This window comes from Convolutriloba macropyga, chromosome 8, assembly GCF_964194025.1.
Source record: "Convolutriloba macropyga chromosome 8, txConMacr16.3, whole genome shotgun sequence".
NCBI lineage: Eukaryota > Metazoa > Xenacoelomorpha > Acoela > Convolutidae > Convolutriloba > Convolutriloba macropyga.
In genome coordinates this window covers 14,024,767-14,042,730 of record NC_134475.1, presented here as the reverse complement: position 1 = coordinate 14,042,730, position 17,964 = coordinate 14,024,767, and the positions used below count along the sequence as shown (strand labels likewise).

Sequence of the window (17,964 nt, the reverse complement as noted above, 5' to 3'; positions counted from 1 at the left end):
TGTCTCAGAGGCTGCCGTTGTATTTAAGGTGTCACTGAGGTTGATAATACTTATAATGCTGTTGTGCAGGAGGGGAGTCTAGACAACTAATTAGTAGTGATTTTGCAACCTTTTGACACGGCTCCTAGAGTAGAGCATAGTGCCGTAAGTTAAATTCAATGCAGTAAATTTAATTACGCTGCTGTGATTTTTCATAGTGGGGGTTCACTGTTTCGTCCATTGGGTTGAGCAAACCCCCTTTTCCCATTTTCTTGCGTTGAAAAATTAATGGAAGAACAAGAAATGATAAAAAAATAGAACAATGGAATAGCCAGCAAACTTAGTAGAAATCGGAAACAATTCTATACATGAAACGAATAGAACTCAAGAGCTGTTTATGGAACTCAACGGAAATTAGATACCACTGGTTGATATCAATCAAAGATTGGTTACCGGGAGCGTCATGCGGATGACCCTCTGCTGTTATTGAAGACTCGATATATCGACGATCGGTAGTTGGCTCGGTTCTCTTTTTATAAACTCATGCTCTCGGTACTGAGCTCAGACCTCCTCAAGATTGAATAATTGAAGGTAACAGCCTGCTCCGATTTGAGAAGTGCCACGTGATGTCACTTGGAGAAGATATTTCAAGAGTTTACAAGTATTAAATAAAAGCACCACACTTGATGGAGAACCTATCAAAATCTTGCCAAAACTATGACCTCATCTTAAAATGAGCCTGGAATTAGCAAACAAGATGCCTAAGAAAGAAATTCTCATACTAAACGAAAGAATCTAAGATCCAATCGTAAGAAAAACTTGAGTGAACTGTGAATGTATTAATAGTTCATTGAAAATTATTTTCAGGATGGTTGGCCATGGATGACGGATTTGACTTGATTGGCGCTGCCCTCAGTGCCAGTGGAATTGACTTAGAAGCCGAATTAATTGTAAGTAAGCGTTTGTTTTCCACCAATAAGAGCCATTTGTTTTATTTCGGAACTGAAACTTTCAGGATGACTATCCGGCTCCTCGAACGACTTCTTTCGCTATCTCGGCTTCATCTTCATCCAAGCCATATCAGAATATCACAACTGAAACATCTAAACCTGATGAGCTCCCTGATTTTGACGACCTTATGGGCTCTTCAAAACCCGACGGTGTTGCTCCCATAAGTACAGGTGAATAGAATTGAAAAGGTTCTGTTTCAGTTATATAGTCTATCCCATAAAGTTGCAATAAGCAAACGTTCGAAAAACGCCAAAACGTGCAATTGAGCATCAATGTGCTCAATTGAATGTCAACGTTTTCGCCATTAAGCTTTCATTCATCAATTTTTTCTGCATGTTTTAATATTGTATGCTGACCTTTGAACTCTAACCTGTGGCTTTTGAAACGTTCGCTTATTTCAACTTTGTGACACGCTATATTATTGGAAAGTTATATATTTGAAGTTGAAAATTGTAAAGTTACCAGCTACTTGTTTAAGAGCATATTATGTTTTTCAGCGCTCTCAATGCCACCACATATTGTCAATGCTAACATGGGCACAGGAGTTCAAATTCCAATGAGGCCTCATGCCTCACCTGTTTATCCAGGTGTCAGAGGATATCCGGTAAGTTTAGTTTTTGACCATTACATTTTGAATTAGCTATCATACTTTATAACATTTGGCTGATCGGATTTTTGTCTATTAGTTTTGTACTTTCGGGTTGCTTGTTTGCTGAAATGAGCTCTTCACCTTAGCTGGGCTAGTACTGAACTCACTGAACATTCGTTGGCATAAAATAAAACACTGAATTGCTTATTTTTTTTTGAAACATGTAAATTACTCAGACTATAACCCTAAGGTTAGATATCTACATGCTCTAAAATGTTAAATAAATTAATCAGCATTGTTATTAATATAGTAATCTTCAAATTGTGGCTGTTCGTTTTTATAGGTAAAAATAGGATTTGAAGGCTCCTATTTGTCTATTAACGGGTACTTTCCTGTGTTGATCGAGCAAAAACTCGGTTAAAACATTTTTAAAGCAAGTTTTACTGTTAAAAGTTCTTATTGAAGAGGGCAATTTGTTCCATTTTTGAACGCTTTTCAAGATTAAAGATTTGTTACTCCACTTCGTTTTCGTTTTCTTTTTTATAATAATTTGATTTGTTCTGTTGTTCTGTCTGGCGTTATGGCGACTAGTAAACATTTTAAAATTTTCGGATGTTTCCCATTGTTTTATATCTGTTTCTAGCTTCATTAGGCTAACTTTTGAGATAAACAATTCGGCTGGTAGGATACGATCCTTAATGAGAAGATCAATGGAGTGGTCAATTTTTTGACGAAAATAACAAACTTTTATTCCCCAGTTAATTTGCCTGTTTATGCGGTTTGTTTTTCACTGTAAGAGTTTGGAGGAATACTCCACTGAAAGAAAGATGAGAGTACAACTGACTTGAAAACATCAATTCTTACTTTCAAAGGTATTTGATTTCTTACAAGATACAAAGAACGAATTGCACTAGCCATTTTGCTTAAAACTAAATTCAGGTGATTTTCAAAGGTTAAGTTTGAATCAATTTGTACTCCCAGATAACGACATGCATGAGCTGGTTTGATAACTTCGCCTTTAAGAGAAATTGATTACTGCTTTGAGAGGAAGTTAAATTTCAGAATGGAAAGTTAGCGTACCACCGTTCAATATTGAGATAACGTTACGATTTATTGGTCTTGGGATCGTTAATTCCTTAATGACTTCTCACAACGAATAAAAGATGACTTACGTTTTCCAATTTTTAACTGATACCAATTGTCAAAATGGTTTCAAGGCCATTTTTTTGATAAATTAAAAAAATTGGACAAAAACAATTTATTAACAACTAACTTATGAGCTTTTTAAACTTACGCATGAGCTTAGAAATCAGGCTCCCCTGCCAAGTTATATCATTTTTCAATAAAGACATTATTTTCACCATTCTGTATATATACGAATAACTAAATTTTACCTTTTCTATATTAACTTCCAGAAAATATTACATGGTGACAAGACGGAACGGAACTACTATTTTTTAAACGAATAAAGGCCGAATGTGCCGATTGAAACGAGGTCGAATGTTTTAAATGGATTCCTTTCACATCTTTCACATTTTTTAAAACACTTAGGGGATAAATATTTAGCGCTAGGCATGGAATGTTTTAAACACTTTGGATCAGTTGGAAATACCATTTTATTTAAAAAAAGTTCCTCCAAGACATTTGAACAAGTTGACCCTCAACGATTTGGCAATAAAATACGAAAAAAGTGGAAAAGCTGGTCGACTTTATAATCTCGGATTTTCACTTTATAAGTGATTAGTTCGAATAATCAATCCATAATAAATTAAGTTTTAAAGTACAAAACTCCAAAGGTTTTTATCCCACATAACAGTCCTTGAGTTTTATGCACAGGTTGCAATTACTACATGTACAGTAAATTGTACATGTACAAGAGTTTGCTGCTGAGTAATATTTTTTCAAGGAAGTTCCAATGAATCATGGTTTAATGTTAATCCCCCTTAATAAAATAAATCAAAAGTAGAGCATTATGAAGCTCGAAGTACCTGGAAAGGGCAGCAGCTCTAGCCGTTTGAATCGGAATTTATAATTGTCCCATGAATCGAGAATCTACGATGTAGTTCGTCTGTGAATTTTGTTCTTCACCCATTTCGGTTTTATTTGCACACCATTTTTGGAACGCATATGATATAACGCATATCGGCATAACAAAGGATAGACATGTTTAATCGATGATGGTGGATCATTTTTGAATATGATGAATAACAATGGGCCTAATTTCAAACACTTGAGGAAGCCCACTGGTGACTTTTCTAGTGGAAGAACTTTCATTATTGGTTTTTACATTCTGTTTCCTACAGCTCATGTAAGTAACGATAATTTTCTTAGTTTCCTCTTGAAATTTTGCAGTTAGTTTTTGGTGAGGAACACTATCGAATGCACAAGTCGAGATATAGGACGTAGAATTCAGTTTCATTCGAAAAATCATATTGTAAGTACGTGTTCCAGGGAGAGTAGGAGTTGGATGACAACAGATATTTTTTTCGAAGCCTTGCTGAGCGTCGGTTAGGTATTTGTGAACAATATTATACAGCTCATCAAAGATGAGTTTTCCAAAATTTTAGATGCGCACCGTAAGAGGCTAATTGGCCGGTAGGTCTCAACCGCACACTTAACTACCTCACTAATCTTCGAGTAACAGGAGAAGGAGCGTTTTGAGAATCTGGTCTTGAAAATAAAAGAAACTTAGGCTGGGGAGTTGTTTAGGAACAAAGTTAACAATATTATTTGGTTCACAAGCCTTGGTAATGTCAATGTGGGGTTTAATTAATAGCCGCCCTCATCTTCTCAGCCGGCTATTATTGCGCTCGTATTTTTTTTTACAATTCAAAGAATTTGAATTGTATTGGGGCGCTGTCTTTTTTTTACGACTCGAAGAGGAGTATTGGTTTTCTCACGGTTTTTTTTTTTACAGGAAGTAGATTTGTTCAAGCGGCATTTTGACCTAAAAGCGAAAGTGAGAAAAGCTGTCTTGGTGAACAAATTTTCGCTAAGCGAGAGAAGTTTTTTGATCATGCGCTGCGTTTAGTGAATGACTTTTTGACTTTGAAAAGTAGTTTTTGACTGAATGGCATATATAGATAACCGTTTTTAGCCGTTTTTTCGTCTATGTGGCCAATTTTTTTTGCTTGTAATTTGGTTTTTTGTAGAAATAATTTTTATTCGATACTATATTGAAATGCCAACATCGGAGATTGATGCCACAGTGTTTTGCAGAGCCTGAATATGGGTTTCAATTTGAAAATTGGCACATATTTTTTTAGTTAACTTTTGACTTTTTTCTATTAATTTCTTCATTCTTAGATCTTTTAACCGTCTTTTTGTCAAAAATCAGTTCATTTGGCAACTTCCCTTTGATAATTCATATACTTAACGCCTCTCTCTACCTCGGTGTATTTTTGTTTTATAAAATTGTACATATGCTAATCCGATTTTGGTAGTTTTTTCCCGATTTTTGTCAGTTTTTTGTTTGTATTTTGATTGTAATTACTAGAAATAGTCTTTTTGTGCAACATGAGGGACCTTAATTGCGTTTTAATAAAAATTCAATCATTTTTTGGAGTTCAGTTTTTGAAAAACAGTTGAAGCTTTTTCGTAAATGCAGTCTTAAAAGTTTTTTGATAATTTTTTTTTTGCAGAATGTTTCAATGTTTTATATTTTTGTGTTCTGCTTTTTCCTTTTTTTTGTTCTCTTCAGGAGGATAGATTTTTGTATCGGATGACTAGTTATCTTTTCTAGGTCTCGAATGTTGAGCAGTGAACTGTATTTGTTTTTCTTGATTTTTTAATTTGATTTTTAACTTTTTAAAAAACAAGAATGCCTTTTTGTTACGGTGTTCCTTACATTGTGCCCATATTCTTAAAATTCTAGTTAGTATCATTCTAGCTTTGTCCTGGCACCTATTTTTATTTTTGGTATATTGATTTTTTTCAGCTTCCATTTTTCATGAAAGCTGTATTAAAAGTTTTTTGACCTTTTTCTGTAAATTATTTAATGTTTCGTATGTTTGATATCTGGTTTTTCTTATTTTTTGTTCACTTCAGGAGAACAGATCTTTATATTGGACGACTAGTTATCTTTTCTATGTCTGACTGGAAAAGACATAGAAAGTGGAAAAGCTGGTCAACTTTATAATCTCGGATTTTCACTTTATAAGTGATTAGTTCGAATAATCAATCTATAATAAATTAAGTTTTAAAGTACAGAACTCCAAAGGTTTTTATCCCACATAACAGTCCTTGAGTTTTATGCACAGGTTGCAATTACTACATGTACAGTAAATTGTACATGTACAAGAGTTTGCTGCCGAGTAATATTTTTTCAAGGAAGTTCCAATGAATCATGGTTTAATGTTAATCCCCCTTAATAAAATAAATCAAAAGTAGAGCATTATGAAGCTCGAAGTACCTGGAAAGGGCAGCAGCTCTAGCCGTTTGAATCGGAATTTATAATGGTCCCATGAATCGAGAATCTACGATGTAGTTCGTCTGTGAATTTTGTTCTTCACCCATTTCGGTTTTATTTGCACACCATTTTTGGAACGCATATGATATAACGCATATCGGCATAACAAAGGATAGACATGTTTAATCGATGATGGTGGATCATTTTTGAATATGATGAATAACAATGGGCCTAATTTCAAACACTTGAGGAAGCCCACTGGTGACTTTTCTAGTGGAAGAACTTTCATTATTGGTTTTTACATTCTGTTTCCTACAGCTCATGTAAGTAACGATAATTTTCTTAGTTTCCTCTTGAAATTTTGCAGTTAGTTTTTGGTGAGGAACACTATCGAATGCACAAGTCGAGATATAGGACGTAGAATTCAGTTTCATTCGAAAAATCATATTGTAAGTACGTGTTCCAGGGAGAGTAGGAGTTGGATGACAACAGATATTTTTTTTCGAAGCCATGCTGAGCGTCGGTTAGGTATTTGTGAACAATATTATACAGCTCATCAAAGATGAGTTTTCCAAAATTTTAGATGCGCACCGTAAGAGGCTAATTGGCCGGTAGGTCTCAACCGCACACTTAACTACCTCACTAATCTTCGAGTAACAGGAGAAGGAGCGTTTTGAGAATCTGGTCTTGAAAATAAAAGAAACTTAGGCTGGGGAGTTGTTTAGGAACAAAGTTACCAATATTATTTGGTTCACAAGCCTTGGTAATGTCAATGTGGGGTTTAATTAATAGCCGCCCTCATCTTCTCAGCCGGCTATTATTGCGCTCGTATTTTTTTTACAATTCAAAGAATTTGAATTGTATTGGGGCGCTGTCTTTTTTTTACGACTCGAAGAGGAGTATTGGTTTTCTCTCGGTTTTTTTTTTTTTACAGGAAGTAGATTTGTTCAAGCGGCATTTTGACCTAAAAGCGAAAGTGAGAAAAGCTGTCTTGGTGAACAAATTTTCGCTAAGCGAGAGAAGTTTTTTGATCATGCGCTGCGTTTAGTGAATGACTTTTTGACTTTGAAAAGTAGTTTTTGACTGAATGGCATATATAGATAACCGTTTTTAGCCGTTTTTTCGTCTATGTGGCCAATTTTTTTTGCTTGTAATTTAGTTTTTTGTAGAAATAATTTTTATTCGATACTATATGTAAATGCCAACATCGGAGATTGATGCCACAGTGTTTTGCAGAGCCTGAATATGGGTTTCAATTTGAAAATTGGCACATATTTTTTAGTTAATTTTTGACTTTTTTCTATTAATTTCTTCATTCTTAGATCTTTTAACCGTCTTTTTGTCAAATATCAGTTCATTTGGCAACTTCCCTTTGATAATTCATATACTTAACGCCTCTCTCTACCTCGGTGTATTTTTGTTTTATAAAATTGTACATATGCTAATCCGATTTTGGTAGTTTTTTCCCGATTTTTGTCAGTTTTTTGTTTGTATTTTGATTGTAATTACTAGAAATAGTCTTTTTGTGCAACATAAGGGACCTTAATTGCGTTTTAATAAAAATTCAATCATTTTTTGGAGTTCAGTTTTTGAAAAACAGTTGAAGCTTTTTCGTAAATGCAGTCTTAAAAGTTTTTTGATAATTTTTTTTTGCAGAATGTTTCAATGTTTTATATTTTTGAGTTCTGCTTTTTCCTTTTTTTGTTCTCTTCAGGAGGATAGATTTTTGTATCGGATGACTAGTTATCTTTTCTAGGTCTCGAATGTTGAGCAGTGAACTGTATTTGTTTTTCTTGATTTTTTAATTTGATTTTTAACTTTTTAAAAAACAAGAATGCCTTTTTGTTACGGTGTTCCTTACATTGTGCCCATATTCTTAAAATTCTAGTTAGTATCATTCTAGCTTTGTCCTGGCACCTATTTTTATTTTTGGTATATATTTTTTTTCAGCTTCCATTTTTCATGAAAGCTGTATTAAAAGTTTTTTGACCTTTTTCTGTAAATTATTTAATGTTTCGTATGTTTGATATCTGGTTTTTCTTATTTTTTGTTCACTTCAGGAGAACAGATCTTTATATTGGACGACTAGTTATCTTTTCTATGTCTCTAATGCTGAACAATGAAATGTATTCGTTTTTCTTGAATTTTGTTTTTTTTTCTTTTTGACTTTCAAAAATCAAGAATGTGTTTTTATTACGGTGTTCCTCATATTGTGTCCAAGTTCTTATCATTCTAGTTAGTATCTTTTTAGTTTTGTCCTGGCAGCTTTTTATGGCACCTTTTTTTTGGTTGTTTCAGTTGTTAAAAAATTGAATGATTTCAGCATTTTCTTAGATTTTCGTCATTTCTTTGCAATTGATTTCATTAAACACAAGGCAGTACTGAGAGTTTGCTAGCCAGCTTTTTCCAAAAGCTCTACTTAATACTATCTACTGCAACTTTCTTCCGGCCTTGGTGTTAATTTAAACGATTTTTTGCCTTTGAACATTTTTCTGCTGCTTGTCTTTTCTATGATTATTTTAATTTTTGAATTAGTTTTAAATCATGTTGTCTAGCATATGCAGAACAAGGAAGAAGTATGTGCCGTTTTTTGTTTTAATTGCAGTGATTAGAACTGTAATTATAGTGGCTTTCTGATTCTTAAATTTGAGTATTCTTTAAAAAAAAAGATTTAAATTAGTTTCTAAGATTGTTATCTGCCGTTTGCTTTTCTGATCTTTTTGAGATCATAATCATGAATTATTTGAGGGCAATTGATAGCCCTTTCAGCTGTTTTAGGCCATCAGTATTTTGACCTGCTTTTCTATTTCGGATTTTTTAACGTTATCAAACATTTTCATCAACATAAAATTTTGCTGCATTTTTTTCTTGGTGACAGTGGTTTAAGTTTCACCAATTTTTAGATCAGACCAGGGGAGGTAATGAGTTAATGGTTGAATTCAAATGGTAATTGCTTCAGCTGCAATTAGGGTTTTGTTTGTTCTTCGAGTCGCTTCCGGAATTCTTCCGGCTATGTTTTTAAGATCTGTTCACACATTTTCATGATTTTTGAAGTCAAATTGGAGTAGTGATTTTGGTCACGCCGAAACAGGAAGAGGAGCGAAAAAGCGAGTGGTTTTGCGGCGTGAAATTTTTTCGATCTAAATTTACAGTAGAGTGAGAAAACGGGGTTTGAACAAAAATTCGCTTTCTCGCTAGTGGTTTTTTGTTCACATGCGGCAATTTCACTTTGATTTTTGCGGTTTTTTCGATTTTTTGGATCGGATTTTTTTCTAAATGGTTTTCCCAATCTATTCATAGTCCGTTCTTGGTCTAGTTTTCTGTTTAGTCAATGAAAATTCTTTGAATTGTACGTCAGGACTTGTCCTGCTATGTTTTTTTACTTCGTCAAACTTTTTTTCGCTTTACCATTTTGCCGCTTTTTCGACATTTTGCGTGAAATCTTTTTGACTTCTCTAGGCTAGTTTCTCTCTTCTCTCATTCTGCTTAAAGTGAATTTGAACATCAGTTGCTCAGCAAAGCAATTCAAAATGAACAGAGTCGGTATAAAAAATTGAAGTCAGAAATAGAAACGGGATAAACCCATAAAGCCCAATTTTAGATGACCGCTATTTGAACGTCGTTCCTATAAGTCTTAGTTACCACCTCTAATGCTTATTGGTGTTGATAGTAGCCCCTGTAGCCTCTCTCTAAGAAACAGAAGTATGTTCAACTACGAAATGACATCAAAATAAATCGGACTTAAAAAATATTTTTGTACAAAAATCTTTTTTTTTCAATATATTCTATTCGTTCAATCCCAATCATGCTTATTGGAATCAACGGCGGCTATTTTCCGGCAATCTGCCGGGTATGTTTCGTTCTTCTGCAATAGTTATTTTATTATGCTCCAAAATTCAGACCTTTTTCATCGAAAATGGCACAAAATTCTGAGTTCTTTGTTAGTCAATCGTCAGATGTCAGTTCTTATTCGATATTGACCTATATTCTTTTTCTTTCTGTAAGATGAGATTACAAACACTGGTTGCTTCTGTCTTTCTGCTCTTCGTTGGACGCAATTTACTAGGTTCCCATTGAAACACGTTGTCGTCTCCAAAAGTTGGGTTTTTGGGCTGTTTATTTAAAGAACCCCAATTTTCAACCAATTTGGTTGGAATTTTTCGAAAGTCTCGGAGTTGGGGGACTTTAACTACGGTTATTGTTTCCTATCCACTACCCTATGGCGTGGCCATATTAATTTTGATCCTCGTGGTTTTTGAAATAACGGTTCAGTCAATGCAAAATACAGATTTTCATAACGTCCGAACAAATGGGTTTAGAACATGCCCTTGAGTGGTGCTCAGATGACTAATGGATTGAACATGGGCATGCATGTTGGTGTGAACGGTGCTATGATGATGTCCAGACAACCAGCAATGACTCCATTAATACATACCCAGCCACAAATCCACCCACACATTCTGGGACCCGGCTGGAACTCCGGTGTGAGACCAGGAATATTGTCATCGACGGTAAATTTTCCTCCTTTCTCGTTAATTTCCTGCTTGCTTTTTCTTGCCTTGCGCCCTATGAGTTTTTTATCCGATGAATTTTGTAGTTGCCAACCCCGAGTTGACTGACTACCTTTTTTTTGGGAGGGCTTTATTAATAAGAAAGAATATATTTCTTTGATCAGGTAATACAAATCTACATCTAATAATAAACAAAATAATTCTTTACCGCAACCAAAGAGGACAGGTAACGGGGTACTAGTACCCGCAAATCCTGCCCCAGTGAGACTCTCTAATCTTGCAATCAAGAATTAAATAAGTTTATATAAAAAAAACGTGAATGTTCTCGGGAAAAAAAATATAACTATTTATTTGAAATTCCGATCGACCTCAGCTTTTCAAGGTCTTCATTCATCTTATGGTACTGCCTGCTAGGATTTAAACCTGAAGATTGAGAATTTTAAAATTTTTTGAAAATTTTCTGAGTATTTTTAATTCCGTTTCCACCCAAAATGCCAAAAAAAACACAAAAATGCGATATCTCGTAAACTACGGGGTTTTAGAGGTTCATATTTTTACCCAAAACAGCCAACTCTCAAACAAACCTCTGGTAGCATTTTTCCAAGGGTATAGAAAAGAGGAAAATAAAAAAAAAGTAATAAAAGAAGAAAAAAGGAGGTAATAATAAATTATCTCGGGGAACAAAACTATAATAATTTTTCGGAATTCCAATCGGCCTCAGTTTTTCGTGGTCATCATTCCTCGTATAGTACTACCCACAGGGACTTAAACCTGACGATAGAAAAATTTAAAGTTTTTTGAAAATTTTTCTAATTATTTTCAATTCCATTTCGCCTAAAATGCTAAAAAAAAACACAAAAAATGCGATATCTCGTAAACTACGTGGTTTTAGAGGTTCATATTTTTACACAAGAAAGCCAACTCTCAAATAAACCTCTGTTAGCATTTATCCAATGGTATAGAGAAGAGAAGAAGGAAAAAATCAGGCAAACAACCGCAAATAATATTTTCAGGAAAAACGTCTGCATTTGAAAGAGCATTGAAGAGCTTAGAGGCCCTTGCCTTAATTGATCTTTTTTCAATTTGCCTTCTCTAAATAGGTTTATTTAGCAGCGGTTTTGCCGAACTGCGGGTTATCCGCCTCTCAACAAAAGTAAACATGTCATTGAGTTGTGGCTCCTGGTGAAGCTTACTTAATGATTTGAGGACAAACTTAAGAAGTTCGTATGTATGAAGTTGATACACGTTCAAATTTTTATGCTTCATAAAGAGATCTGAAGAACTATCACTATACTTCCTAAAATGAATTAGCTTCAAAATTTTCTTTTGGAGCATAAAAATAGGCTCCAACATTGAATAGCTTGTACAACCGTAAATCAGAACACCGTATTGGATAATAGAGTTAACGTTGGTTTTGTAGTATTCTATTAAATTATATCGGGGGCAAAGTGCCCAAGTTTTGCCATTATGCCACACTGCTTAGAGAGTCTCGATGTTACGTATTGTACATGTGAAACAAAAGAAAGCTTATTGTCTACAAATACACCAAGATACTTGCACACAGGTTGGACATTTATGGTTGAGTTGTCAATCAGGAACACATTATCAACAGCATTTTGCTTAACATTCATCTGAACTGTTTTATTAACATTAAGAGGCAATTTATTCGCTGCAAGCCAATCTTTTACTTCATTCAATTCGTTTTGAACGACCTCACTTTCAACATCAAGGAAAGTAAGGTTCGTATCATCAGCAAACAACAAACTTTTTGAGTTAGTGCACCGCAACGGTAAATCATTAATGTATAATAAGAAGAGAAGCGGACCAAGAATAGATTCCTGTGGAACACCGTACTTAACGCTTTGCCATTTAGATATTACACCATTAACTTCAACCCGTTGCTGGCGATTCGTTAAGTACGACTTGAACCAATCTAGTGCTTTTGACCTGACACCATAAGAGGCCAACTTCTGAAGTAATATAATATGATCAATATGATCAATAAACCGTTTAGTGGTAAAGAAAAAGTAAATGATCGAGTTTGATATCCTTTTTAATTGCTCTCAAGCGAAGTTTAAGATCAATTAAAATTAATCCTGTTGCTCTTTTTCATGCGATTTTTTGCTTACTCGATTTTTCGAGTAACCTTTTTATTGACTTCGAGCTTTTTGGGTGATCTAAGTTGCGCTTATACAAAGGTGCAAGCAGCTGAATTCAGACAGACAGTCCACTGCAAAAGACAAAAAAGTGCTCCCAAATCTTTTTAGTAGCCGCAAAACGATAGCTGGGGCTATTATTAGCCTTCTCTCATCAAAACGGGACAAAACAGGTAACGCCCTGTGGACATTAAGTTCCATGAGAGGCCCATAGCTGGCTTTAGTAGTCCTTCAAGTGCCTGGAAGGCCTTAATTCAAGGTTAAAATGCCATTTGTAGGAGTTTTTGAGCCCAGTATTGTGCAATTTTTACGTAAACACATTTTTTTAATTGCGCCCTGTCGTTCGAGAGAAATTCATTCGAAGTTTGTCGATTTATATTTACATACTTAGATTAATTGAGAGTTCTTAATAAGACAAAATAGACATAATTAGAATTACGTGTCCTTACCACCGAAGCATGCAATAATTGAACACCATAAAAATAGTGTTTACGATTATCTGCAATTAAATTTGTGTGAAATTATTTTGTTCAGTCCATGCGAAACTAATTTTGTTGAATTTTATATGAAAAATTTGCATAATGCGAAGCTATATCAATGAGAATGCAATTGAAGAAACACTTCAACAAATGCTTGCATAACAAACATTCCAGAATAAACAATAGTTCCGGAAACAACTCAAATTCGTCGTTGCAGAAAAAACAGCCCCTCAGTTGACTAGTATCTGCCGGAAGAACGCAATAAGCGGGGAAAATGCCAACCTTGGCCAAAATTGGCCTAAATTAAATTTTTCATCTCTTTTCATATAATACAATTACACATACAAGCAAAAACTAATTCATTCTTATAAGAGACTATAAAATTGCTCACACAATATAACTCAGGCCCTGATAAGCTCACAAGCAACTCTGAATTTGAAAAAAAGAAATAAGAATTGTAAAATAATTGTAACAGAGTTGTCATTTCAAGTTTTATAGCAAAAACTTCTTTGCAACAAAAATCTCAATTTGTGATTAAAAAAGTGCATTGGAGCGTGAGACTTCAATTCTGTTAACAGTAAATGCAATAAAGCAATGCAATGAGTAAAATTTTGCTAAAATTGCCTGCAAATATTTTGTACTTAAGTCTACAATATCCTTTTTGGGCAACATGAAATTCAAATTATAGAAATCATGTCAGATTATCATGACATTGAATAATTTTTACCAGTATGGAGTAGGAATTAAGCAAACATAAATACGCTTTTTGATAGTTATATAAAAATAAAGGTGGTTGAGAGGAGGTAATGGATTTATCGAAATGCTCTTCAATTACTTGTAATTGTGCTCAAAAGATAAATATAAATAGTTGGGAAAACACAACCAACATATATCTTGAAAACGGAGAAGAACAGAAAAGAAAAGGATTTAAATCTAACCTTATTTTTTAAATCAAATTCTTCAGAAATTGAAAAGTCCCAAGGAGTGTACTCAATATATCATAAGAAAGTTCTGGCGTATTTATTGAGCACTCACGCGACACAGAAACGCACTTTAAAACACGTAGAACATAAGCAAGAAGTATAACTACGCAAAATGGTAATGATCTTCTGTCCAAATATATTTTTTTCGAGAATTAAAACTTTTATGCTGTCAAATTTGAAATGCAGTAAAAACAGATAGAACGACTGATTTGAACAACAGAATTAACGAAATCCTATTAAGTTTTGAAGAGGAATACAAAAATTTCTAAAAAAAAGTTTTCATGCCAAAATGTTAAAAACCGTTAAATATAATCTAAATTTGTATTATTTTTTTCAGATGATCAAAAATGCTTTCAAACGCACTATTACTTATTAGATATTTAAAGAAACACCTTTAACTGAAAATTGGAGTTTATATTGGATTTAACATAAGTACGCCTTTTGATAGTTATATAAAAATAAAGGTGGTTGAGGAGAGGAAATGGATTTATCGAAAGATCTCTTTAATTACTTGTACTTGTGCTCAAAAGATAAATATAAATAGTTGGGAAAACACAACCAACCATATATCTTGAAAACGGAGAAAATTAGAAAAGAAAACGATCTAAGGTTAAAATCTAACCATATTTTTTAAATTAAATTCTCCAGAAATTGAAAAGTCCCAAGGAGTGTTCTCAATGTATCCTAAGAAACAGTTCTGGCGTATTTATTGAGCACTCACGTGGCACATAAACATAAACGCACTCTAAAACACGTAAAATATTAGCAAGAAGTAAAACTACGAAAACTTCAAAATCAATTATTTTTTTTGAGAACTGTACTATCAAGCCGTTCATTGTGTTCACACAGTAAAAACAACCCTACAGCAAACTCAAAAATGAGAAACTGAAAATGAATATTTTGAAAGCTAGAAAATGCAGAAAAAGTGGCCTAAAAAATTCGGAAAAATTAAGCAAAAATTTGTTGACATTTAGCCTATTTTCTTCAACTTAATAAGTTCAATCAGAAAAATTACACCAGACACTGAAAACATGAAAAAGTGAACCAAAACCGCTAAAAAGGCGTTTAAAACCGAGAAATAAGAAAAATGGTTGAAGATTCCATTTAAAACTCCTTGCTCACTTAGAAATCAGGAATCGACGCGAAATCCTTTTCGCCGGACAAATCTAGCTTTTCTAAAATGTATTTTCTAATTACAAACCAAAATAGAGAAAGTAAATGGCAATCTTACTATCAAAACAAACTAAGTTTCTTTAACTCTTTCTACAATAAACTCATAGACAGCATATTAGGTTTGAAACGCACCTCTCTCATGCTCTCTTCAGAATGATGCTGGATCATTATATCACTCTTAAATCTCTCTCTGGTTTAGACTTGTTCAGCAGATTGACCTAATTAAGCATTTTTTTCTTCACGTGCGGCATCTGACTTCCTTTAAAACAAATGATTTGAGGAAGAAGTCACCTGACCGATTAAAAACAACGTAGCCAGAAGAATTCCAGAAAGTAGAAAGTTGACCTCCCTATGTGACATGATGAACCTCCTAGGTAATCATACTAATTATTTTGTAACCTTAACCGGAAAACCTTAACGGTAAGTTTTTATTCATTAAACGGCTACCAATTGGCAGAAAAACCAACAAAATAGTTTACATCAAGAAAACGGGGGAACGGTGAAGAAATGATGGACGAAGTCAAAAATTATACTCTCTGCAAACTTCTCAAACATTTTTACCAGCAAAATGGTAAGGATCTTCTGTCCAAATATTTTTCGAGAATTAAAACTTTTATGCTGTCAAATTTGAAATGCAGTTAAAACAGATAGAACAACTGATTTGAACAACAGAATCAACGAAATCCTATTAAGTTTTGAAGAGGAATACAAGAATTGCTAAAAAAGTTTTAATCATGCCAAAATGTTAAAAACCGTTAAATAAAGTTCAACTTTGTATTATTTTCTTCAGATGATCAAAAATGCTTTCAAACGCACTATTACTTATTAGATAGTTAAAGAAACACCTTTAACTGAAAATTGGAGTTTATATTGGATTTAACATAAGTACGCCTTTTGATAGTTATATAAAAATAAAGGTGGTTGAGGAGAGGAAATGGATTTATCGAAAGATCTCTTTAATTACTTGTACTTGTGCTCAAAAGATAAATATAAATAGTTGGGAAAACACAACCAACCATATATCTTGAAAACGGAGAAAATTAGAAAAGAAAACGATCTAAGGTTAAAATCTAACCATATTTTTTAAATTAAATTCTCCAGAAATTGAAAAGTCCCAAGGAGTGTTCTCAATGTATCCTAAGAAACAGTTCTGGCGTATTTATTGAGCACTCACGTGGCACATAAACATAAACGCACTCTAAAACACGTAAAATATTAGCAAGAAGTAAAACTACGAAAACTTCAAAATCAATTATTTTTTTGAGAACTGTACTATCAAGCCGTTCATTGTGTTCACACAGTAAAAACAACCCTACAGCAAACTCAAAAATGAGAAACTGAAAATGAATATTTTGAAAGCTAGAAAATGCAGAAAAAGTGGCCTAAAAAATTCGGAAAAATTAAGCAAAAATTTGTTGACATTTAGCCTATTTTCTTCAACTTAATAAGTTCAATCAGAAAAATTACACCAGACACTGAAAACATGAAAAAGTGAACCAAAACCGCTAAAAAGGCGTTTAAAACCGAGAAATAAGAAAAATGGTTGAAGATTCCATTTAAAACTCCTTGCTCACTTAGAAATCAGGAATCGACGCGAAATCCTTTTCGCCGGACAAATCTAGCTTTTCTAAAATGTATTTTCTAATTACAAACCAAAATAGAGAAAGTAAATGGCAATCTTACTATCAAAACAAACTAAGTTTCTTTAACTCTTTCTACAATAAACTCATAGACAGCATATTAGGTTTGAAACGCACCTCTCTCATGCTCTCTTCAGAATGATGCTGGATCATTATATCACTCTTAAATCTCTCTCTGGTGTAGACTTGTTCAGCAGATTGACCTAATTAAGCATTTTTTTCTTCACGTGCGGCATCTGACTTCCTTTAAAACAAATGATTTGAGGAAGAAGTCACCTGACCGATTAAAAACAACGTAGCCAGAAGAATTCCAGAAAGTAGAAAGTTGACCTCCCTATGTGACATGATGAACCTCCTAGGTAATCATACTAATTATTTTGTAACCTTAACCGGAAAACCTTAACGGTAAGTTTTTATTCATTAAACGGCTACCAATTGGCAGAAAAACCAACAAAATAGTTTACATCAAGAAAACGGGGGAACGGTGAAGAAATGATGGACGAAGTCAAAAATTATACTCTCTGCAAACTTCTCAAACATTTTTACCAGCAAAATGGTAAGGATCTTCTGTCCAAATATTTTTCGAGAATTAAAACTTTTATGCTGTCAAATTTGAAATGCAGTTAAAACAGATAGAACAACTGATTTGAACAACAGAATCAACGAAATCCTATTAAGTTTTGAAGAGGAATACAAGAATTGCTAAAAAAGTTTTAATCATGCCAAAATGTTAAAAACCGTTAAATAAAGTTCAACTTTGTATTATTTTCTTCAGATGATCAAAAATGCTTTCAAACGCACTATTACTTTTTTAGATATTGAAAGAAACACCTTTAACTGAAAATTGGAGTTTAAACTTAAAAAAAATGTTTTGAAAATACCTCACTTTATCAGAAAATTCGCTGGTTTAGCAACATTTTTTTAAAACTGCTTTTCTTGCTCGCTCTCAAAATTGTGACATGAACAGAAAGAAACTATCTCTTTAGCAATTTGACGTAACTTTTTTCCACGCTTTTTACTTCCTGTTTTAAATTC

The 17,964-nt window shown here is 33.6% G+C and overlaps 1 protein-coding gene across 1 annotated transcript in view; it reads left to right on the top strand.

Moving 5' to 3' along the window:
- Positions 1–822: 822 nt before the first annotated feature.
- The window catches only part of LOC142344493 (protein strawberry notch homolog 1-like), a 99,892-nt gene continuing 82,750 nt past the window's right edge, over positions 823–17,964 (top strand). Inside the window, exons 1-4 of the mRNA XM_075396165.1 lie at positions 823–929; positions 995–1,160; positions 1,488–1,594; positions 10,307–10,498. Of these exons, the coding sequence (XP_075252280.1) occupies positions 858–929; positions 995–1,160; positions 1,488–1,594; positions 10,307–10,498 (537 nt within the window). The 5' untranslated portion in view covers positions 823–857. The remainder of the gene's footprint in view (positions 930–994; positions 1,161–1,487; positions 1,595–10,306; positions 10,499–17,964) is intronic.